This window comes from Myotis myotis, unplaced genomic scaffold (genome assembly GCF_014108235.1).
Source record: "Myotis myotis isolate mMyoMyo1 unplaced genomic scaffold, mMyoMyo1.p scaffold_m19_p_2, whole genome shotgun sequence".
In the NCBI taxonomy this organism is placed as follows: Eukaryota; Metazoa; Chordata; class Mammalia; order Chiroptera; family Vespertilionidae; genus Myotis; species Myotis myotis.
In genome coordinates this window covers 159,694,896-159,718,800 of record NW_023416324.1, presented here as the reverse complement: position 1 = coordinate 159,718,800, position 23,905 = coordinate 159,694,896, and the positions used below count along the sequence as shown (strand labels likewise).

General features: G+C 51.8%; 1 protein-coding gene across 1 annotated transcript in view; it reads left to right on the top strand.

Moving 5' to 3' along the window:
• SEMA5B (semaphorin 5B) overlaps positions 1-17,716 on the top strand; it is a 115,691-nt gene extending 97,975 nt beyond the window's left edge. The window contains exons 6-22 of the mRNA XM_036351839.1: positions 280-378; positions 1,100-1,313; positions 2,006-2,291; positions 4,138-4,273; positions 5,682-5,889; positions 5,999-6,206; positions 10,983-11,100; positions 11,257-11,438; positions 12,564-12,707; positions 12,907-13,054; positions 13,171-13,396; positions 13,550-13,768; positions 14,232-14,402; positions 14,506-14,655; positions 14,875-14,919; positions 15,364-15,569; positions 15,794-17,716. Of these exons, the coding sequence (XP_036207732.1) occupies positions 280-378; positions 1,100-1,313; positions 2,006-2,291; positions 4,138-4,273; positions 5,682-5,889; positions 5,999-6,206; positions 10,983-11,100; positions 11,257-11,438; positions 12,564-12,707; positions 12,907-13,054; positions 13,171-13,396; positions 13,550-13,768; positions 14,232-14,402; positions 14,506-14,655; positions 14,875-14,919; positions 15,364-15,569; positions 15,794-15,952 (2,919 nt within the window). The 3' untranslated portion in view covers positions 15,953-17,716. The remainder of the gene's footprint in view (positions 1-279; positions 379-1,099; positions 1,314-2,005; positions 2,292-4,137; positions 4,274-5,681; positions 5,890-5,998; positions 6,207-10,982; positions 11,101-11,256; positions 11,439-12,563; positions 12,708-12,906; positions 13,055-13,170; positions 13,397-13,549; positions 13,769-14,231; positions 14,403-14,505; positions 14,656-14,874; positions 14,920-15,363; positions 15,570-15,793) is intronic.
• Positions 17,717-23,905: the final 6,189 nt, after the last annotated feature.

Below are 23,905 nucleotides of genomic sequence, written 5' to 3'. Positions count from 1 at the left end.
GTGGGCACAAGGCCACCTTGCACAGGCCCAGACTGGATGCACTGGGGGCTCCTGGGCAGGTGAGGTCAGCCCTGAGCATTTGAGTGGGCAGTGATGCAGTAAGACAGCCGGGGAGGGAGATAGAGGGGCAGAGGACACCCACACTGCGACCTGAACTTCAGATCAGGGTGAGCTGGGACACAGGGCAGTGCTTTTACGTATCTGTGGTGCAGTGCTGAGAGGAGAAGACATCCAGAGCCTGGAGAGCTGTCCCTTTATCACCTCCCCTTCTTGCTTTAGGAGGAGTGTCAGAACTACGTGCGCGTCCTGATTGTCACTGGCCGGAAGGTGTTCCTGTGTGGGACCAACGCCTTCTCCCCCATGTGCTCCAGCAGGCAGGTGGGGACCGCTCGGGGGGTGGGGAGGGGCAGTCAGAAATGGACATGGCAGATTCTCCCGCCCAGGCACATAGACTTGGAATAGGGGTGCCAAATTTAGCAAACCACAAACCCCAAAACAAGAAAGGATGCCCAGTTAGATTTAATTTCTGATAAACAACAAATTATGTTTTAGCCTAAGTATGTGCCATGAAAGATTTGGGCCATACTGCCCAGATGGCATGGCTCAGTGGTTGAGTGTCAACCTATGAACCAGGAGGTCATGATTCAATTCCTGGTCAGGGCACATGCCCAAATTGTGGACTTGATCCCCAGTAGGGGGCATGCAGGAGGCAACCGGTCAATGATTTGCTCTCATCATTGATGTTTCTACCTCCCTCTCCCTCTCCCTTCCTCTTTGAAATAAATAAATAAAAAGATTTGGGACATACTTATACTAAAAAATTATTTGTTGCTCATCGAAATTCACATTTTACTAGGCCTGCTGTGTTTTCTCGGTGTACCTGACTGCACAGGGGCCAGAGGCAGGCGGAGCTCCTGACACAACCTTCCCCTCCATGAGGGCTGCTTCTGCAGAGGGACTGTGGGGTGGGCATTGAGGGGGAGGCTGGGAGGGAGAGGCTCACAGAGACCAGGGGCCCAGGAAGAAATAAACTCTGAGGTGGGAAAACAGGCAGCCCTTGGATCTCAGGGGAAAGTGCCCCATCTCCCCGCCATCCCAGGTGGGGAACCTCAGCCGGACGATGGAGAAGATCAATGGCGTGGCCCGCTGCCCCTACGACCCTCGCCACAACTCCACAGCTGTCATCTCCTCCCAGGGGGAGCTCTACGCAGCCACAGTCATCGACTTCTCAGGTCGGGACCCTGCCATCTACCGGAGCCTGGGCAGTGGGCCGCCCCTTCGCACTGCTCAGTATAACTCCAAGTGGCTCAATGGTAAGGAGACACAGCCCCAATGGTGGGGTTCCCCCAGCCCACCCTGACCCCCATTAGACCTCCTCCCTGCCCAACCTCTGAAAGGTCTCGCACTGGCTTCATCAAGGGGCCCAGAGTAGGGTGCATGTTTGCCCAAGGAGATGGACTCTGGCTGGAATCGCAGATGCCCTGAGCACCCAGGGCAGATGAGGGGTAGGCTGTGAGGAGAAAGGAAGAGTTGGGAATTGATTTGGAGGCTGGATTATGGGGGGAAAGTGACTGGGGAGGGTAGCATGAGTTTCCTGTCCCTTGGAGTTGAATCCCTGCTTCTCCACTAACTAGCTGTGTGACCTTGAGCAAGTATTGACCTTTCTGTGCCACAGTGTTCTCATCTATGACCTGGGGCTGATCATAGTGCTAACCTCCTAGGTGGTTAAGAGGGTTAAATGGCTGATGCATATAAAGTACTCATAATAGTGCCTGGTACATAATAGTACTGGGTACTATTATGTGCCCAGTAATGCATGTTAGCTATTATTACAACTGCCCTTTGCATTGGAGGTGGGAGCAGGGTTAGTTAGAACCTCCAGGTCGCCAGGCTGTCAGAGGGTGTCACGCCCACCTGGGAAAACGGAAGTAGGCGACTACTCCCGACTCCGCCCCCCTTCCTCCCTGCTGGCCTGACCCAAACCTTGTTCCTCTTCTGCCCCCAGAGCCTAACTTTGTGGCAGCCTATGATATTGGGCTGTTTGCGTACTTCTTCCTGCGAGAGAACGCAGTGGAGCATGACTGCGGGCGCACCGTGTACTCGCGGGTGGCCCGCGTGTGCAAGAACGACGTGGGGGGCCGCTTCCTGCTGGAGGACACGTGGACCACGTTCATGAAGGCCCGGCTCAACTGCTCCCGTCCGGGCGAGGTCCCCTTCTACTACAACGAGCTGCAGAGTGCCTTCCACCTGCCCGAGCAGGACCTCATCTACGGGGTCTTCACCACCAACGTGTGAGTCCCTGCCTCCGCCACCCCTTCCCTGGGATGCCTGGACAGGCGCTGGTCTGGCCTCACAGCCTGGTGGGCTTGGGGAAGTTCCTCTCTGAGTCTTGTTTCTCTTTCTGTGCAATGGGAACTGTTGTGCCTTCTGCACCGGGTCCTCTGAGGATTTAGTGACTTGCTGCCCTGCCGTGGTCAGCATGTATTCTGAGTTGCCATAAAGGCCAGGCTAGGCCAGATATGAAGAAATAAAAGGAGCTGGGTTGTGGCTTCATGAAGAAGTTGTGGTGATAAGAGAGAAACAGCTGCCTTGAAGGAGGGGATGGCAGCTCCAGAAGGGTCCGGCAACAGCCTATTGGGGAGACTCAGAGAGGGTCTTACAGTCCCTTCCAGCCTCAGGACTCCATGGCCTTGCTAACCCTACCCAGCAAAGCAAGAGCAGACCTTAAGGAGCTTACCTTCTAGAGAGGGTGGTTATCAGTAGCTGTGATATTAATATCTCACCATTTTAATCGTGGTAAATGCTACAAAGGGAAAGGGTAGTGAGTGCACAGGGAAACCTCTAAACATATAGAAGGATGGTGATCAGGGGAGACTTCCTGTAGGAAGTGACGCCCACAGGATAAATAAGAATTAACTAGGGGAGAGGAGCAGCCTAGCCCAAGGGAACCACACATGCAAAGCTTTTGGGTAGGAAGAAATGTTTGAGGAACGGAGCCAGACCAGAGTGTCAAGACCCTGGAGGGAGAGGAGGAAAAAGACAGGAGGAGGCAGAAGGGCTGGGAGAGGGAGGATTATGTCCTGCAGGCCTTGTAGACAGTTTTACTGGTTTTGATATTTATCCTAAGAGCAATAAATTATTGAAGGACTTGAAGCAGGCCAGATACTAGCTGGGATGTGCATTTTGAAGCACACACTCTGGCAGCTGAGTGGAGAATGGATTACAGGAGACGAGGCAGCGGCAGGCCCAGGGCAGCATCCAGGGGAGATGATGGCGGCGGAGACCAGGCAGAAATGGACACATTTGAGAGAGAACTAAATGCAGAGAACGGAACTGGAATCACTTGGTGTAGTGATATCATCTCTGAACTGTTCACATCAGACTCATAGAAACCTGAGACTCTGTGACTGAAAGGGGTCTTAGAGGTCATTTGGCTCAGGATGTTGTGGGCTGCAGTATATCAGTGGTTTGGTAACCTGCTTTTAAAATAAATAAATAAATAACACAGAATAGACTGGAATAAAAATATCAGAGTATAATATATTTAATAAGGGTAAGTATTATTTCATAAAACTTCATTGCATATGTGTGTGTGCATATATGTGTGCGTTATACTAAGTTGTAATATAAAATACTAGAGGCCCAATGCATGAAATTCTTGCAAGGTGCTTGGCCCTCACAGCCCCGGCTGCCTCAGCCCTGCCCCTCGGCCCTGCCCCATGCCCCCCGCCCACTGGTCGTTCTGGAGGTCATTCCAGAAGGTCAGTCTGCTGTTCAGTCTAATTAGCATATTAGCTCTTTATTATATAGGATATTTCCTATAGTGGCCATGGATAAAATGAAAACGCTGAGTTTATTTGACCCTCCCACGGGAGAAGGGAAGGGGATGAGGCGGTAGCACGGAGAAACCCACCAGGGCTCTCATCAGTGGCCTTTGTTTCCCAGAGGTTTCCCAGAGCATAAGGACCACGTTTCCTCCTCTGTAACCCCCCAGCATGTAGGAGGCACCAGGCTCGTCGTAGGTGTTCAGTCAGCCTTGGAGCAGTGCCAGGTGGTGCCTGGACTGCTGGCTGTGGGGTTGAAGGAGAGTGCTGAGGCCTATGCGGGGGCAGCAACCCATCAACTCTTGCCTTTCAGAAATAGCATTGCTGCTTCAGCTGTCTGCGCCTTCAACCTCAGTGCCATCTCCCAGGCTTTCAACGGCCCGTTTCGCTACCAGGAGAACCCCAGGGCTGCCTGGCTCCCCATCGCCAACCCCATCCCCAATTTCCAGGTACAGCTTCTCCTCTCTGCCCCTCTCTGTACACATGGCCTTCCACCAGACTACCAGTCACAAGCCGACTCCCAAGCCTGTCCCTGCTCATCTGCGCCCATCTGAGGGGGTCTGCAGTGGTCCCCTACGAGGGTGGTAACCTCTAAGCCTGTGGGACAAGAAAGGTAGAGCGGTTGGGTCACAGAGCAAGGGATCATGGTCTGAGCCAGCTCTAAATGTGACCCCTCTTCCAGGAAGGTAGGGAGGTCGGGCCAGGAGAGCACACATGTTCTGTCTGGCAGAATTTGGGGATTTTGGCTGAAGCTTGCTTGCCGTCTGCCTGGGTACTAATGCCTGGAGGGTTTCAATGTCAGCAGTGGTGAGGGTGTGTCATCACCTGATTGATTTCCTCAATTGTTTTTCCCAGCAACGGATCTAAACTTTCCCTGTTTCTCTGTGTTGTTTTTCTGTTCCTGTGTTGAACTTTTTCTGTTTCTATGCGTTAGTACATCTTGCTTACTGCAGGCCCTCCCTTGTTTTCCCATGCCTCCCGCTTTGAGTCCAGAAACATTTTATTATTTCTGCTTGGTTGATTCCTATGGTTAGGCTGCTCAAAATGCCATGCCTGCCCCTGCCTATGTTTTACCTGCCTTTGTTTCCCACTGGACCCCTGCCCTATCTGCCTGCGTTTCAAGTTAACCCTCTCAAGGGCACTGGGTGCCCTGGGTGGAATGGGAAAGAGCCATGGGGCAAAGGAATCTACAGATGGTGGACTTTAATGTCCATCAACTTCCTGTCCAGGCCAGAAGCGAGCAGGGGGAGACTTCAGGCTTTGTGGTCCAACAAGCTTGACCCAGACCTACCCCCCCTCTCTCTGTGTGTGACCTTGGGCAAGTCGCTCAACCTTCTTGCGTCACTTTTTCTTTATCTGGCATGCAGGGACAATTCCACTGGCCTCATAGATATGTGTGAGGGTTGATAAGCACCTGATGTGGTGCCTGGAATGTAGTAGGTGCTCATTAAATGGTGGTAGTCTGCCGGTTTTGGTTTGGAAGGCATATGAACTTGAGCAGGTAGGGACAAGAGAGAGGAAGGCAGAGCTGACACAACATGAGGGAGGGGCGCCTAGAGCCACAGCATAAGATCAGAGGACACTTGTTATCCGCACTCAAATAATCCATTTTTTAGACAATACAATCAGTCTCCCCTCCCCAGCCCTGGCAAGTCCTTCCTGCCCCACCTTCCCAGCCTCAGTTTCCCTTAGTTCCCAAAGAGGCATCGCTTCCTGGAAGGGGGTGCAGGGGACTGGGTGGGGGAGGACTGAAGAACCAGAGTGTGCCAGTGACCGCCTGGGTTACACTAAGGAAGGAGGGAGTCAGGGATTGCGCAGCCCAGTGGCTGCGCACCGGTGACCCGCCTCCCCGCGCAGTGCGGCACCCTGTCCGAGGTGGGCCCCAATGAGAACCTGACGGAGCGCAGCCTGCAGGACGCACAGCGTCTGTTCCTGATGAGTGAGGCGGTGCAGCCGGTGACCCCCGAGCCCTGCGTCACCCAGGACAGTGTGCGCTTCTCACACCTCGTGGTGGACCTAGTGCAAGCCAAGGACACGCTCTACCACGTGCTCTACATCGGCACGGGTGAGCCGGCCCGCGGGGTCGGGGCGCGGAGTGGGAGGAGGTTGAGGGGCGAGGGCTAGGGCCGTGAGGTTCCCGGCCCTTTAAGGCCACCCTCACCTGACCCTTCCAGAGTCGGGCACCATCCTGAAGGCCCTCTCCACCGCAAGCCGCAGCCTCCGGGGCTGCTACCTGGAGGAACTGCACGTGCTGCCCCCCGGACGCCGCGAGCCCCTGCGCAGCCTGCGCATCCTGCACAGCGCCCGCGCGCTCTTCGTGGGGCTGAGCGACGGGGTGCTGCGCGTCCCGCTGGAGAGGTGCGCCTCCTACCGCAACCAAAGGTAAGCGAGCCAGCGTGGGGGGCGGGGGGGCTCCTCGGGCTCATCCCCGCCCGCCCGTCGTGCTCTCGGGGTCTGTTTGGACCCGCATGGCATCCTGGCACAGTCTCCAGCTGTGTGCCTTTGAACCAGTCACTTAACCTCTCTGAGCCCTGGTTTCCTCCTCGTAAAATCTCTGCAGGGTTCTGGTGAAGGTTAATTGGGATAATCATCATAAATCACTGTCACTGTTGTCATCCCTATTGTCAGCCCCATATAGTTACAGCCCACTTAACTTCTTCTCTGTCCCCTCTGTTCAGAGAGTGTCTTTATCTGTGAAACCACAGTGCTTGTCAGGGAGAGGTGGGGGCAGATGGGAGACGCGCTTTGAGTCACCCCTCCCCCCAATCTTTGCTCCTATTCCTTCCTTCCTTAGAAGAGACACAGAAGCCGGCCTGGGGTGGGATGGAGGTGAAGAACCATGCGGAGCTGTATACCCTTCCCAGCTGTGCCCCCGATCAGGTCCCCATACCTTAGCTTCAAGCGGCTTCACAAATTTGGCAACAGAGACACTGGCATTTAAGGGGGGAAACAAAAGCTTATTCCAAAGCCAAATGGAGATATAGCTCAGACTCCCACCACGCGAGCCTCCCCCAAACTGCAGCTCTTCATTTCTGAGCTAATCAAGAACGGCCTTTAGCTGGCAGAGCCACAGCCACACGGGCTCCTGTGCTCTTTGCAACACAGATACCTCCTGGCTGTGCCCATCTGTCCTTGAGATTTTGGGAGACAAATGGATCTCCTGCTGCCAAGGGTTGTCCTCCAGCCCCAGGAGGGTGTGCTGGGAGCCGGGCAGAGGCCTGGAGAGCAGGGGAAGAGGCCGGATAGTTCTGATGTGGCAGCCAGGGGAAGGGGGAGGGTGACAGTGGGCAGGCAGTGAAGCTGCCCTCAGCCCCAACACATGGCTCCCTCAACAAAACACCAAACATTCACTCAGCCCTCCCGTGCTCAGAGCCCTTTGCAGGGCTGTCCGTGTGAGAGGAGCGAGGCAAGAGGAACTAAGTCTGGAACGCTTTCATTTTCCTCGGAGTTCTGAATGTGTGGCTGGGGAGAGAAATCTTGGCTTGTATCTGATGTGTGGGGAGAGACAGGGGTGCGGTGGGAGGGACTCACATGCTGGAATTGGACACGCCCCGGGTACCATCTCAGCTCCATTGTCAACTATTGATCTGATCTTCAAGTTCTTTAACCTTTTGTGCTTCAGCTTTTTCATTGGGAAAATAGGGTGACACAGTGATGGAGCAAATCCTGTTAAATTTGGGCTGGATCATTGTAAGGATTGGGAGTAATGCTCATGAAGCATCAATCCAGCGAGTCATAAGTGGTAGCTAGTGTTCTTATTCCTTTTTCTCTCTAGAAATATATTCAGGGGTCTCCAGCCTCCTGGGCTTTCTGGAGTCTGCAGTCTCCAACCTTGAATACAGATAGCAATTCTTGGCAGTGAATCACAGGCTCCTGCTGATGGCATTTCCCCCATTGCTTGTGTTCATTAACCCTTGTGTTGCTGTTAAACTTTTCACATGTGCCTTGCTCTTTAAGAGGTTGTAAAGCTTTGAAGGTAAACTCAGTGTCCCAGTATTTTTTATATTCCACCAGGGGCCACGCCCAGCCCAAGGCATCAACTGGCCTTGCACAGATGACTGATCCTTCTTGATTTGTCCTGAAAGGAGGTTGGTGCAGGAGAGGAGTGCGGAATGGGGCTGGAAAGTGGATTGAGGCCAACTGAGAATGCCAAGGGAGAATTTTGATTTGAGTCCTGTGACTGTGGGCACTGAAGTGGTCTTAGAGCAGGGGAGTGACAGAGTGAATGGGTGTTTCATGAAGATCAATCAGAGAGTGGCAGGCAGCACTGTCGTAGGGCAGATGGTCGGGCAGCATGAGCTAATGTGGCTCTGGTCAGATGTGAAATAATGGGGTCTGTAGTGGAAGAGAGGAAGAAAGCTGTTGCTGGGACAGGTCTCCACTCACATAGTGCTTCAGAGAAGGGACAGGCAGGTTGCATAGCATGGCCAGGTGGAACAGCAAGTTAGAAAGAGGTCAATTGGGAGTCTGAAACTTTCATCCTATTTGGCTTCCTGAGTTTGGGATAAGGGCCATTTGTGTGTTCAGTGAAAACCCTGCCATAAACCTCTGGGTGGATGTAAAAATGGAAAATGTGATGTTTCATTATTGCAAAGTTAATAAATTGGCCGGAGTAAACCCGTGCAGCCACCAAGCTGTGCACTTCAGAGTCTGGAAGCCAAACTGTCTATCATACAATGTACATCAGAATTTGTGCAATATGGGTGGGTTGTCACAGAGTTTTATCCTAGGATAGGCATTTCATGTTTTTTTTTTCCCCTCATTCCTTTCAAAGCTGGCAGGAGGATGAGGGTGGGTAAGCCGAGCGCCTTTGGGGGCCCCCCTCCTCTGCCCAGAATCTGGGGGCTGTGTCCAGCCCTCTCCTTTCACTCGGGGAAATCTAGGTTCTGTGGGGCACAACCAGAACCCTAGCCTGGCCAGGGAGAGACCAGGGCTCACAAGAGCAGGAGCAGGGAATGACGCTGACTTGGCTCTATAAAGCAGGTGTTTATGCATGACCCACCCCTTCCTCCTTCCAGCATGCCAATCAGGCTGCACTGGAGGGGCGTGGCCTCTACCTCAGCTCCCGCAGGAGGAAGGCTCTGAGAGTGTCTCTTCCTGACCTTCCCCACCTCTGCTGCCATCTTAAGTAACAGCCACTTGCTCACAAGCTCCTGGGACACCATTGCTACCCTGGACAGCTCCCATTTAGAGCCTTGGTACTTGGCGCTGGAAACTGCCTGCTTGCCACCTCCACCATCCATCTCTGTTCCCCCTCTGAGCCCATGGAATGAGCCTGTTCCCTTCTATAATGGCTGCTTGAGACATTGAAGTAAAAAATACATGGTGATACATTATTGGTCTGATGGTTGCTTTTAAAAAACAACAACACACAATTCTAAACTGCCACCCAGTCCTACAGTAAGTGACACAGTTTAACTCTTCCCTGCTTGGAGCTTTCATTTTCTTCCATGCCCTGAAAGCTTTGGAACTTCATTTGGCTTAAAGCAGTGAATGTAGACAAGAGAGCTCAGGCACTAGTCTCAGTGCAGCCTTGCAGACCTCCCCAGGCAGCCAGAGCCAGGGCCAGACAGAACAGGGCAGGAGTGTCCTTGGAATAGGAGAGGCAGAGAGGGTGAGGGATCCTTAAGACAGAGAGGGTGGGGTGTGCAGGGTGGGTGGGTGGGGGTGGGGGGGCTGGGGCTAGCATCTACTCTGAGGTTTTTCTTCGCTACTTTCTTGTTCCGTGATGGGTTGGAGAAACAGGGTACTTTATGTCTGGGCTTTGGAACATTGACAAAAGTGGCCCTGAAACAGCGGTTCTCAGCCATGCTATTCATTAGAATCACCTGGGGAGTATTTAAAAGCTCCCAGTGACTGGGCCTACTCCAGTCCAAAGGCCCAGATAAAGGCAGGGTTTTTGTTTGTTTGTTTGCTTGCTTGAGGTTTTTAAAAGATTCCCAGGAGATTTTAATTTGCAGTTAAGACTGGAAACCACGGTTCTAGAACTGGCTAGGCCCTAGATGAAAGAATGATGCCTTGCATTCCTCCTGAATCTTCTGCTTTGATCTTGTGTGAACTGATTCAAATGTGCTGCTCTTAGTCATTTTCTCTATTGGCAGACATATATTTTTGATAAATAGCATCTTTATTATTATTAATAACCACTAGTCATGGTTAGTTCTTTTTTTAAAATTTAATGTATGTTGCTTATTAAGTGCAGTATCAGCTGCTTCTAGAGTTTGGTATCCCTTTCGGAGAGCTGGGGGAAATGCACTCAGGAGTGGGCTTTATTGAATTCTAACTGGTTGAGTTTGCTAGCTGCCAATTTGGTCCAAATGTCAGCACGTGAGCAGAATCTGAAAACCACTGGTTGCTGGGGCTATGCTTACACGTGTATTTAGTCCCATAATGTCTAATTTGATGCATTCTGCTGGCAAAACATCCCCCAATCAAACCATTGATCCTAGATGAAAATAAGAGTGTACTTATATACTATACAATTTACACAAATTGTGCTTGAGTGAATAAAGTGGAAACAGATTCTTGAGCAACAGATGATGTTCTGCATTCCCAGGTGGGCCAGAGTATGCTTCCCGGGCTCCAGCAAGGCCCTCACCCACTAAAGCCCCAAGCCCCACCTCCCATATGCAGGTCAAGGGTTGCTGGAAGAAGGGACAGCATTGTCTTCTTTGACCTCCGCTGCTGACAAGGGAAGCCCCACCCTCTTCTCTGTAAGGCCTCTCATAAAACCTCTTTTTTCTCTGGAGCCTGGTCTGGAGGCACGGTCTATTGAATTCACTAAATATAAAGAACTCGCCTGACAGGTGACTCTCCCTGAAGCTTCAAGGAGACACCAACAGGGGCAACCCCTTGACTCTTTAGTATAGCCCTTTAGCCCTTGACACCCCTGGCCCCACTGGCCAATGGAAAGTGCCTCTGCAGACTCCAGGAGGATAATAACAGTGCCTTCATTATTGGGGTGTTGTATTACATTCTTACATGCTTGTAAAGCACTTAAAGTGATGCCTGGCAAATAGTAAGTGTTCAATGAACTTGTCATTGTGGAGGGGAATTGGATGGACAGAGGTGCCCAGAGGGGAGTGGCCAGGTGTATTCTTGGGATGCAGTGAGGCTGGGAGGCCAGTGGGCTTGAGTCTCAGGGCCTCTGTCTGACAGGGCATGCCTGGGGGCTCGGGATCCGTACTGTGGCTGGGACGGGAAGCAGCAACGTTGCAGCACCCTCGAGGACAGCTCCAACATGAGCCTCTGGACCCAGAACATCACAGCGTGTCCTGTGAGAACCCCTTCGTCCTCCCCCACCCCACCCAGGACCTGTCCCCCCATTTCAGGCTGTGACTCCCCAGCAGAATCCCCACACCCCCTAGGACCTCCTGCCTTCCCTACCCCTGCCTTCTGTGACTGGACCCCCGCCTCTGATGTGTGTCTGCAGGTGCGGAATGTGACTCAGGATGGGGGCTTCGGCCCATGGTCACCGTGGCAACCGTGTGAGCACTTAGATGGGGACAACTCAGGCTCTTGCTTGTGTCGGGCCCGAGCCTGTGATACCCCTCAACCCCGCTGTGGGGGCCGAGACTGCCTGGGGCCAGCCATCCACATTGCCAACTGCTCCAGGTATGTGTGGATACAGGGTTTGCATGGCTACTGTCTTAACCTGGAGTGGGGCGTCCCTAGCCAGATGTTTGCACTAAAGGGTGGAAACCACGTCAGCGCTTTACAGGCAACTGGACAGGTAGCTAAAGTCTGAGGCAGGAAACATCAGCATTGGGGGAGCCTCCACTTTAGTGGGAGAGAAGTTCTGCCTTGTGAGAACTCTTGATACAAAGAGGAAGGCTGGACAGACTTGGGAGTCACTCCTGGACAGGCCTTAGCCTTAATAAGCCTTACTGTCCCAGACATGAGGGGCAGCATGGCATGGTGGTAAGGCAGGCAGGCCTGGTGCCAGTCCTGAATTGCCACTGCCTGGAGGTGTGGCCTTGGCCGAGCCACTGAACCACTCTGAGCTTCCCTAAGTGAGGTCAACACTCCCACCCCAAGGGTTGTTGAGAGCGTTACAGGAGGTGATGTGTATAAAGTGTCTGCACACTGTCTAGTACTTGGGGACCTCATGAAGTGGTTATCACAAGTAACCCCCAATTCTGGACACTCGTAAAATAACTTAATTCTGTATACATTTATTAATTTAACTGTCGCAAGAACCTGATGGTGGTAGGCATATAATCATTATCCTTACTTTAAAGATAAGCGAATGATGAGGCACACAGGTTTTAGTCACTTGCCCAGGCTTTTCCAGCCAGTAAGTGGTAGAGCCAACATTTGAAAATTGGAGTCAAAGTAGATGGGAGTGAGTGGTGTCTAAGGTTGGAGCAAAGCACTTGAGGGTGTAGAGCAGGAGAGGGAGCATGGGTTTGAGTGCAAGAATCAGCTAACCAAGAAGGCTGAAACAAAGGTTGCAGATGGGAAAGGCGATAGGGGCCGTTTCTAGAGAATGTGTCCTTTTATCCCTGTGAGCAGAGCCCAGGTCCTATCTCTGTACCCTTTGCCCTGAGCACAGTCTGATATATGCAAGAAGGCTCTCAAACACATGTTTGAGGATGGATGGATGGATGGATGGATGGACAGATGGTTGAGTCACTGTCTGCCACTTCCTGACAACAAGTCTATCTGCCCAGAAGTAGACTAGATCAGAGAAGCAAGGGCTCAGATGTCATCTGTCTCTGTCCCCTCTGACCCCGCCAGGAACGGGGCGTGGACCACGTGGTCGTCGTGGGCCCTGTGCAGCACGACCTGTGGGATAGGATTCCAGGTCCGCCAGCGAAGTTGCAGCAACCCTGCTCCCCGCCACGGGGGCCGCATCTGCGTGGGCAAGAGCCGGGAGGAGCGGTGAGCTAGTCTGTGCTGGGGGGTTCTGAGAAGCTAGCCCTGAGGTCCCAGGCTTTCCCGGCCTCGTAGAAATGGGCTGGGGTTTTCCAGGTGATCCAGTGGACTCTCGTCCTTCTTAGTTTGCACTCCCAGGGCCTCTTACTAGGGAAGGGGGCGCTTGCTCCCCAGAGGGCTGACCCCCTCCCTTCATGCCCCTCAGGTTCTGCAATGAGAACACGCCCTGCCCAGTACCCATCTTCTGGGCATCCTGGGGCTCCTGGAGCAAGTGTAGCAGCAACTGTGGGGGCGGCGTGCAGTCGCGGCGTCGGGCCTGCGAGAATGGCAACTCCTGCCCCGGCTGCGGCGTGGTGAGGGCCGGGCTGGACTCGGAATCTGTAACCTACAGGAGGGTGGGCCGGGCGGGACCGTGGGGCAGGCCTGGGGGCTGCAAGGCTATGAAACAGCCCCAGCTTCTCTCCCCAAGGAATTCAAGACCTGCAACCCAGAGGGCTGCCCCGAAGTGCGGCGCAACACGCCCTGGACGCCATGGCTGCCCGTGAACGTGACCCAGGGCGGGGCGCGGCAGGAGCAGCGATTCCGCTTCACGTGCCGCGCGCCCCTGCCCGACCCCCACGGCCTGCAGTTTGGCAGGAGGAGAACGGAGACCCGAACCTGCCCGGCAGACAGCTCGGGAACCTGTGATACAGACGGTACAGCCCCTCGTCCATCCCACCCTCCCCACCTGCCTCCCAGCTTCCCCGGCGCAGAGCGAGGGGCGGGGCCGGGGCCGGGGCGGAGCTCTGGGTGGCTCGGTTAGGTTCGGAAGAAGCCCCTGTTGCTGAAGCCAGTCCCTCCACCCTCAGCCCTGGTGGAGGATCTCCTGCGCAGCGGGGGCACCGCCCAGCACGTGGTGAGCGGGGGCTGGGCCTCCTGGGGCCCCTGGTCGTCCTGCTCCCGGGACTGCGAGCTGGGCTTCCACGTCCGCAAGAGGACCTGCACGAACCCCGAGCCCCGCAACGGGGGCCTGCCCTGCGTGGGGGACGCCATCGAGTACCAGGACTGCAACCCCCAGGCTTGTCCAGGTAACCCTGTGCTAAGTAATCCTGGGAAACCTCCACCCGGGGAACCCCCATCGAGGAGGCTCCCAGGCCACAGCTCATGCTCGGGTGACCTCTTCTCCCTGCCGTCTCTGTCCAGGGGCCTCAGAGCAATAGTCCTGAGCAAGGACTCAGCAGCCACTCCCACAGAGCAGAGCTTTCCTCACCTTCCTGTCATTTCTTTTTCTCTCCTCTAGTGGGTTAGCCTGATAAGGAGCTTGTTTTGAGTTGGTTTTTGATGACTCCTCTGCAGCCTGCCTGGGACAGGGAGCCGCCCCCCCGACAGGGAGGGGCTTCTCCCCACAGTGAACTGTGGGAGTCGGGTGGAGCCGGTGTTGAGGTCTGTGTGGCCCAGGGCAGAAGTGGCCTTGCCTGGGGAGGGGCAGAAGACTGCCTCCGGGTCCTGCCTGCACCTGCAGCTCCCCTCACACACCCTATCCCCTTGTAGTGCGGGGCTCCTGGTCCTGCTGGACCGCCTGGTCCCCCTGCTCAGCCTCCTGCGGTGGTGGCCACTATCAACGCACACGGTCCTGCACCAGCCCCGCGCCCTCCCCAGGAGAGGACATCTGCCTGGGGCTGCACACGGAGGAGGCACTGTGTGCCACGCAGGCCTGCCCAGGTACTGAGTACAACCGGCCCGGGCTGGGGAGCACCACGGAGCTCTCCAGTCCCCACCAGAGGGTGCTGGGGCAGTTAACCTTGTCCCAACCCACAACCCACAGAAGGCTGGTCACTGTGGTCCGAGTGGAGCGCATGCACCGAGGATGGAGTCCAAGCCCGCAGTCGGCACTGTGAGGACCTGGTCCCAGGGCCCAGCACCTGTGCTGGCAACAGCAGCCAGAGCCGCCCCTGCCCTTACAGCGAGATTCCCGGTAGGCCTTCCAGCCAGCCCCTTCTCACCACCATTTCCCACTGAGCCCCAGCTTCCTTCCCTTTCTGAAGCATGTGCCCTGGGGGGTGGGGGTGCAAGATAGAACATCAGAGTGGGAGGCAGGTAGCCCCAGGCCTATCCCACAGCTCAGTGCTGACCCACGGGGACCCTTCTTGCCCCCCTCCCTGCCCCAACATCCTCTTTGCTTGTCTTCCTGCAGTGATCCTGCCTGCCTCCAGTGTGGAGGAGGCCACCGGCTGTGAAGGTAAAAGGAACCTGCCCCCACACCTTTATAACACTGTCCCCTACCCTCCTCTTCCAGGAGGAGGCCCACCTTACTTTGAAATTTGGAACCTCTCCACCTCCTACTCCAGATAGACAAACCTTGTGGAGGTTCCCCACTGCTTCAGACCATGTGGAGGGGGCTCTGGGCAGTTTCATCCATGCCCCCATCTAGGAGGCAGTCATCAAGTCTATACTCAAGAAGTCACAAGTCACCCAACTCCACATCCTCTGCTCGCCTCTGACCCAGGCCCTAGGAGGTCCTGTGGGAGCGGCCCTGGTGAGGGGCTGCCCAGCCTGCCTGCTTCCATTGGCTCTGGGCTCAAAGCTCTTCCTTTATGTCTCTGAGCCTCCTATTGGGAGGCAGCTGGGAGGCTCTCTGCTGCACAGTGGCCCTTTCCTTACCACTTACCTCTCCCTCTCCCAGGGTTCAGTCTCATTCACCTGGTAGCCACGGGCGTCTCCTGCTTCCTGGGCTCTGGGCTGCTGACCTTGGCCGTGTACCTGTCCTGCCAGCACTGCCAGCGCCAGTCCCAGGAGTCCACACTCGTCCATCCTGCCACACCAAACCACCTGCACTACAAGGGTGGGGGCACCCCTAAGAATGAGAAGTACACACCTATGGAGTTCAAGGTGAGAGCCCTCCTATAGAGGCAGAGGGCAGGGTGATGGGTGCAATGGTTCTGGCTCTAAGGTGGGCTTACTGGGCTGGGCACTTGGGAAGGTGTTGTGAACAGGATACTACATCAGCAGTTAGAATGTCCTTTCATTGACTGGCTCCTGATCTCCTTAACCTGGCTGTCTGCTTTCCCTGTCTGTCCCTTGCCCCCTTTTTTTGTTCCTTCCTTCTCCCACAGACCCTGAACAAGAATAACCTGATTCCTGATGACAAAGCCAGCTTCTACCCATTGCAGCAGACCAATGTGTACACAACTACCTACTACCCCAGCCCACTGATCAAACACAGCTTCCGGCCCGAGGCCTCACCTGGACAACGGTGCTTCCCCAACAGCTGATACCACTGTCCTGGGGACTTGGGCTCCTTGCCTTCCTAAGGCACAGAGCAGGTGGAGATGAGACTGTGGAGCCAGTTTTGTTTTCTCCTTCTGCACCAGGCCAAGAACTTGCTGCCTTGCCCTGTGGGGGTCCCATCCGGCTTCAGAGAGCTCTGGCTGGCAGTGACCATGGGAGAGAGGGCTGGCTTCAGGCTGGCACGTGGCTGCAGTTCCAGCTCAGCCCAGGTCTCTCATGGCCGCCTTTCGACTCACCATCATGCTAACCTCCCCTGCCATGTCTGGGTTGTGGACCTAGTGGGCATGTGAGGAATTGGAGAATAGAGATGGCAGGAGGGCAGGCTCTTAGGTTTGGGTTGGAAATGACAGCCATGTAGCCATCATGGGCTGAGTCTGTCCCTCTCTGGCTGGCCCCAGAAAGGGCCTGGGCTACAACCTGATTATCTCTGAAAGGAATTAATCCAATGGCCTCAGAAGCTCTGGATTTTTTGCTCAGGGCTGGGTCATTGTGGTGCTGCCACAGTGTGACAGAGGGACCATGGCTGGCCCAGGTTGTCCACCTGTGCCTAGCAGTGTGTACTTTGCCCAGGCTCATACCTCTGGTCAGAGGCAGTGAGGACTGAGGACTGAAGACTCATATTTGCTGAGAAGCCCTTTAATCTGGGCTGGCCCAGACCTCAGCCCTGTCCTCCGAATGCACGGGAGGTGGCCCAGGAGGAAAGGAGGCAGGAGCCCAGCCTCCGTGCCGCTATGGAGACTGTCTTCCAGTCGCTGCTCAAAAGAGCTGTTGGCTGAGACCTGCTTGGGAGCTTCTGGCCCCTCATCTGTTCAGGAGCGCGCGCACACACACACACACACACACACACACACACACACGATCACAACCGCTACAGCAACAAAAAGGGTGCTGGGCTGTGGCATTATTATTACAGGTGATATCCAGTCTCCAAAGGGATCTCTGTCTTCGTGCGTATGCGTGTGGGCTCCTCTTGGGATGGCCTAGTCAGAGTGGCACGCTGGGGTGACAGGTGGCTGCTCAGGGTGGAGGAAATGACCCGAGTAGAGTTTGACTTGAATAGAGGATACCTTTCCATGTGTGAGTACAATCACACACGTCTCTTTTTGGAAAAGAGAGTAGGGATAAACAAATCCACAAGTGGGAACACAAGGTATGCCAGTGGCAACACGACAGGAGAAATCTCTGCCCGTTCTCTTAGCAGCTCTTCCAGAGCGGGAATGTGTGAGTCCAGCAGGGGAGAATTGATGAGGGTTCTTTTATGAGGTTTTTACAATGCTGAGTTTAATAAAATCAAAATTGACTGAGAAATGAGTAAAGCTGTGAGGTGTAAACGAGTAAACCTGTGAAGCCCCATGCAGTTTTTGCTGGGTTAAATACAAATCACCTCAAAGTCTCAGCCCACCACATCAATGCTGCTCTTTTGGATGAGAATGATGGACATGTTAAATTTAGAGAGCAATTTCCTCACTAGTAATTAGCTGGATCAATTCTCATAGGAGTCCCAGCAAAATCTACTTGTAGGTCAGTCTGTAAAGGCTGTGATCCTAGTGGTAGAGGAGGAAGAAAAGAGCATTGCTAGACCCCATGTCCTGGAATCCCTGTGCTTACCAGGACAACTGAAATAGCAACGTCCTCAGGCCAGGGTGGAGCCCGTCAGAGAGCTCAAGGACAAGGGCTATTTCTGCAGCTTTGGGATTTCTCACTGGGTTCTTGTTAGCCCCATGAGTCCAGAACTTGTGGAGGCCTGGCCGGGGTGGGGTGGGGGTGGGGGAGAGGAGGCGGGGGGTGGGCGGTATTAGTGGTTAGAACTTAGGGTCTTGATTTCCCTCAGATCTGGTAGAGCCAGTAAAGTTCAATTGTGTTTGAAAGCCGTGTGCCGGCTTCCCAAGGGCCACTCATGTATGTCCAAGTGGAGGGAGTATATTGGTCTGTAGGAAGTAGTCATGGAAAAATCCCAGATAATGCCCACCCCCTGTTGACTGCAATGGCACCATTGGGAAGAAATCAATAGACGCCATGGCAAAATGCCACACACACACTCTGAATTATCTTTTTATAAAAACTGTTGTGGTTTTGAAGGCATGACCATTCAGAATGCATGAAGGGATCCACGTCATGCATGGTTGATATGGCTACTCCATAACCAGCCCTGGCTCAGAGATGAGGAAACCAGGATTGTGCTCCTTGACAAGGAGGGTGTGGTACTCTTTGGCAGATGCTTGAAGCCTCATAGGTGGCTGCATGGTGTCAGGAAGCTGAGGGGTGAAAGATAAGGGGGCTTCAGGAGCCCAACTGGCTCAGCAAGAGAAGGAAGATGCAGGGTCTAGTGTCCCAGGCCTTCAATAACATTGTGTGTGTGTGTGTGGGGGGGGGTGTGCTTTTTTTATTATTAAAGTAATATGTGTTCATTGCAGAAAATTTAGAGGATACAGGAAACCAAAAATATAATTACAGTTATATTAAAAACCAAGGCAGAGACTTAGGGATTTAAATGGTGGTGTGAAGACATTTCTTCCCCTTCTCTCAACAGCACTCCAAAAGCAAAGAATACAAAAAACAAAAGCTCTGTCACTATTTTCAATAAAACTAGGATGTATCTATAATCCCAAATCATAACACATGAAGACAGAAACAGATGGAGGAATCTCAGTCATCTAGTGGAGTGGATGTAGGTCAAATCTGGGCACCAAAGCAACATCAGAAAGAATCAGTAATTGGAGGAACCAGGTATTAAGAAAGGTGAGATTAAGGTGGGAGCATGAAAAGAGAGGTTGGTTGAAAATCTGCATGTAAACTTCAGCTAGACCCTCAAGTTGTCTTCATTCTGAACTTTTACAGCTAGGTCTCCACAGGGGGCAATATTTATGTTCCCTTCAGACACTGAACCAGAGAGGCCCTGGACATGGGGATGCTAGGCACAGAGGTGGGTGTGTGGTGACAGCCTGTTTAGACAACTAGTGACTGTATGATTTTCTATGGACTGTATGATTATCAATGGGAATTAGCAGTTGCCCTTTCCAGCTAACTCCAAGACCCTGGCACCCAGGTTTCTCCCCCCTCTGACTCTAGGCAGGAGATTGGAAGATGATTCTTTGAAGAAACAAATCAAGCCTACGGATTCCAAAAGAATAAGCCAGCTAGTCATCCATTCATCCATGCAACAGTCCTATAGCGAATACAGTCAGTAATAAGCAGCGCCCAAGCACAGAGAGTAATGGGCACAGACATCAGAAAAAAGTGCCAACATGAAAGAAAGACCAAAACAAGTAAACAGATAAAGAGGACTTCAACGAAAATACAGATGGCATATGGAAAAGCACATTTCAAAGACACCATAATTCTTCAGAATAAGTGAAGATATTGCATTCGTGAACTAATATAGGATGCAATAAAAAATTTGAAGCCAGCCCTTAGAAATGAAAAAATATATATGACAGCAGAAAAAAATAGTAAAGGCATTTAAAGATAAAGGAAATTTCCCAGAAAGTCAAACAAAAAGTCAAAGAGATGGAAAATAGGAGAAAAGAGTAAGAAAATTAGAGGATCAATCTAGGAGGTATAACAGCCCATTAAAAAACTCAGTGGAGGGCCCTCACCAGGTCACTCGGTTGGAGTGTCCTTCCATACACCAAAAGGTTGTGAGTTTGATTTCCAGTCAGGGCACATACCTAGGTTGCGGGTTCCATTCCTGGTCTGGTGCATACAGGAGGCAACCAAGCAGTGTTTCTCTCTCTCTCTCTCTCTCTCTCTCTCTCTCTCTCTCTCTCTCTCTCCCTCTCTCTCTCCTTCCTCTCTCTCTCAAATCAATTTTAAAAAACAACAGCCCTGGCCAGTTTGTCGTAGTGGTTAGAGTGTGGGCCCACAGACCAAAGGGTTGAGGGTTGGATTCCCAGTCAAGGACACATACCTCAGTTGCAGGTTCAATCCCCAGCCCTGGTTGGGGCCTGAGAGGGAAGGCAACCAATCAATGTGTCTCTCTTACATCGATGTTTCTCTTACTAACAAAATTTAAAGTTAGAATACAGTGGAAGTTATCCTCAAAATTCTGGAAAATAATGTTTGGGTGTGAATTTTATACCCAGCCAAACTATGAATCATATGAGAATAGAATAAAGACAATTTCAGGCATGTAATCTCAAAAAATGTATCTCACATGTGCTCTTGTTTCACTAAAACAAAAGAGTAAAAAAAGAAAATGTGGATGCAAAAGAAAGGGGATCTAACACAGAGGGGGTGAGGAGAGAGCAGCGATACAGATTAGGAGGTTGCCCTGCACCAAGAGGAAAAACTGGAACATCAATAAATCGACAAACAGTAAGTGCAGGTGAGGATGCAGAGAAAAGGGAAACTTACTGCACTGCTAGTGGGCATGCAGACTGGTGCAGCCACTGTGGAGAACAGTGTGGAGTTTCCTCAAAAAATTTAAAATGGAATTGCTATTTGACCCAGTAATCCCACTTCTAGGAATATATTCTAAGAATCCTGAAACACCAATCAGAAAGAATATATGCACCCTTATGTTCATAGCAGCATCATTTACAATAGCTAAGATCTGGAAACAGCCCAAGTGTTCATCAGTATATGAATGGATTAAAAAAAAACCTGTAGTACATTTACTCAATGGAATACTATGCAGCAGTAAAAGAGAAAGGATCTATTACCCTTTGAGACAGCATGGAGGGACCGAAGATGATTATGCTAAGTGAAATAAGCCAGTAGAAGAAAGACAAATATGATCTCATTTATATGTGGAATCTAATGAACACAATAAACTGATGAATAAAATAGAACCAGAAGTATGGAAACATGGAACAGACTGATGAATCTCAGAGTGTGTGTGTGTGTGGGGGGGGGGGGGGGGGGTGGGCGGGGTGCAGGAAGAGGTTAATCAAAGAACTTATATGCATATATGCATAACCCACAGACAACAGGGTGGTGAAAGCCTGAGGTTAAGTGGGAACCGGGTTGGGTGGGCAAGGAGGAATAAGGGGGGACATCTGTAAACTCTCAACAATAAAGATCTATAATAATAAAAGTGTAATATGCTAATTAGACTGGACATCCTTCCAAACGACCTTCCGGACAAAGCCAGGGCTGCGAGGGAAGCCCGGGTCCTGGGTGCCAGAGGGAAGCCAGTGCCAGCGGGAAGCCAGTGCCAGCAGCCGCTAGGGGAAGGAAGGCCTACTTTTGCATGAATTTTGTGCATTGGGCCTCTAGTAAAATATAAAAATAAAAGTCTTGGAGCCTCAGAACCTCTTTCAGCAGCTGCCCTAGGAGTGAGTCAGGGAGGGGACACAGGGCCTTGTTTGTAAAGCTCCACAGGGAACCTCCTGCCCCACCCACACCATTTGAAGTTCAATTTATATATATCTCATTTGTTTACATCACGGAGGATGTAAAATTTGCATAAAATTTGAAAAATCCTAACCTAAAACATTCTATTATATAAGTGCTATTTCTGTTATACAAATTTATCTATTCTATTACATAAATTTATTCTACTCTATCATATAAATGTATCATTCTATTACATAAATTTATTATAATTTAAATTACTCTCATTTGTTTCAAAATTTTCTTTATCAAAGAATGCTATTATGGACCTTATCCATATCTCTATCTCCTCAGGATAAATTTGCAGAAGTGAGGGCTCCTAACGTCTAAGGACAAATATCTTGCTGGTGGGAATGCATCCCACCAGCAGTGTATTCTCATTTTATTATTACTAACCCTAACCACTAACTCCTTTCCAAGCACAGTACCAAGTGCTGTGCATTAATATCATCTTCAATTCTCACTGCAATCCTAAGAAGGTACTAATGGCATGCCCAATTTACAGATGAGGAAACTGAGGTTTAATAAATTTCATTGCCCAAAGTCACACAGTCTGTAAGAGGGCCAGGATTTTAAACTAGGTGGTCCATGAGCTTATTATCAACTTGATAGTTTTTTAAAGCACAATGGTTTACATTTTCATTTTTAAATATTTAGTGAGTGACCATTCCCGCCCCCGCCCTGCACCCCCCGCCATAAGCATACTGGCTATTTGCATTTCTTCTTTTTAAGGGGGATGTTCTGTTCCTTTTCTCTTAGGTGGTCACCTTTTCCCTATTGGTTTATAGGAGCTCTTGTATATAAAAAATATTAATTCTTGGTCAACGGATTTAAATATTTCTCTAATTAAGCCTATGCCTATTTTCAAACATTGATTTTTTTACATAGTCAGAACTATTGATTTTTTAAAAATGAAAATTGCACTGATTTTGCATGAACGACCCTGAAGTGATGACCCTTCTTGCGGTCACCACCATGAATCTCAGGTATGAAGACTTTAGGGGACACATCTCTCTCCTGTACACCCTGCCTGGTGAGCAAGTAAAGACGGGTCCAGGTTGGGGAATGATCAGTTTGGAGTTTGACTTAGGAAGCTCCCATCCTTATGCTGTCCCAAGGAAGGGGAATGCTTAAGCGAGAAAGAGAACAGAGTGTAGGTTGAGCGGTTCATGTCTCTGGGAGAAGGAAATACAGCTGGGCCCCTTCTACCTCCAGGACAAGTGAGCTTTAGATGAGAAACAAAACCGAGGGCTTTTCTCTCGGCTGGCAGGGACTGGCCGCAGTGGTCAGTAGTTATTCCAACCCGGAGTACAGGGCACCCTTGATCACAAGCCAGGTCTCTGAGCAGATCAGATGGGCCCCTCAAGCACCCCAGGGTAGGAGCGCATTGGTGATGCAAAGAGATCCGCTCCCCACAAGGCCAGGGAGGGGCCGCTAACAGGAGGCGGTACACCTGCATGAAGGCCAGGTCCTCTCTGACTCGATGCTGGCTTCTGAGTCCTGCTTCCAAAGTCATGCAGCACAATTTAGCTCGCTCTGTGCAAAATTAAAATTAGTCTGACTTGGTTCACGTAGTCTGGGGACAGAGGATATTGCCCCAAACTTGCTCTGACAGCCAAAAACAGGCAGGCACCTCTCCCGATAGGGCCCATTCTGCTTGCTCATTCTGTGGGAGAACAGACGTGGTACAGAATGTCAAGAGCCCAGAGTCTCTGGCTTTACCTCTCACTAGATGTGCGACCTCAGCAAGTCTCTTCCCTTCTCTGGGTTTCTGTTTTCTGGCCTATGTAATGGTAGGTAGGACCTAAGGTCCCTGCCAAATTCTGTGATTCCCAGAGCTTTGGAAAAAAAAAATCTTAGATATGGTGTTTTTTTCCCTTTGGGATGTTTTACTAGCCAAGTGCTCCAGTGTTGCCCCAGCCCTGGCCCCACTGTCCTCACACAGGAGCCTGGGGAAATGTCTTCCTCAGAGAGTCATCTGGACGAGTGCTGTCTCCCAGACTTGCAACCTTCTAAAAGGCGAGCTTCATTAGAGAAGGGGCATCGCCATTAATACCACACAAGGGTCCAGAGTCCCGAGTTCCTAAGACCTGATTGGGTGCCCAAGGATAGTCTTCCATATGACTCTGTGGTCAAATGGCTTGGGTGTCCGTGGCCCTGGGTCTCTGACCAGGTCACTCTGGCCTCAGCTGCACCACTAGGTTATCCCCCAGAACTCCTGGAGAACCTGCAGGCCAGCCTGGGAAGGACTTCTGGCAAAGCTTTGGACTCATCCTGAGCTCCCTCAGTGCCCGAGGGCTGGCCAGCTAATTCCACGTCTGACTGTGCTCAGCCTCAGGGTCGGACTCCTAACTCTCAAAGTCATTGGAAAGTTCATCTCTATCCGGGGCATACTCGGGGCATTCTTATCCAGCTGTGCCCAGCATTGGCCATTCTCAAACATAAGGGTCACACCCCTCCCCCCCAGTAAGTCTCCTTTGCAAGATTCCCAGGGGGGCAGGCTGTAAGTAGGCCCTGCCACACAGCTCTCCTAGGTGTAAGTAGGTAGCGCCAAATTCCTCCTCAACCAACAGCATTTCTCTCCTTGAACGTAAGTGTACAAC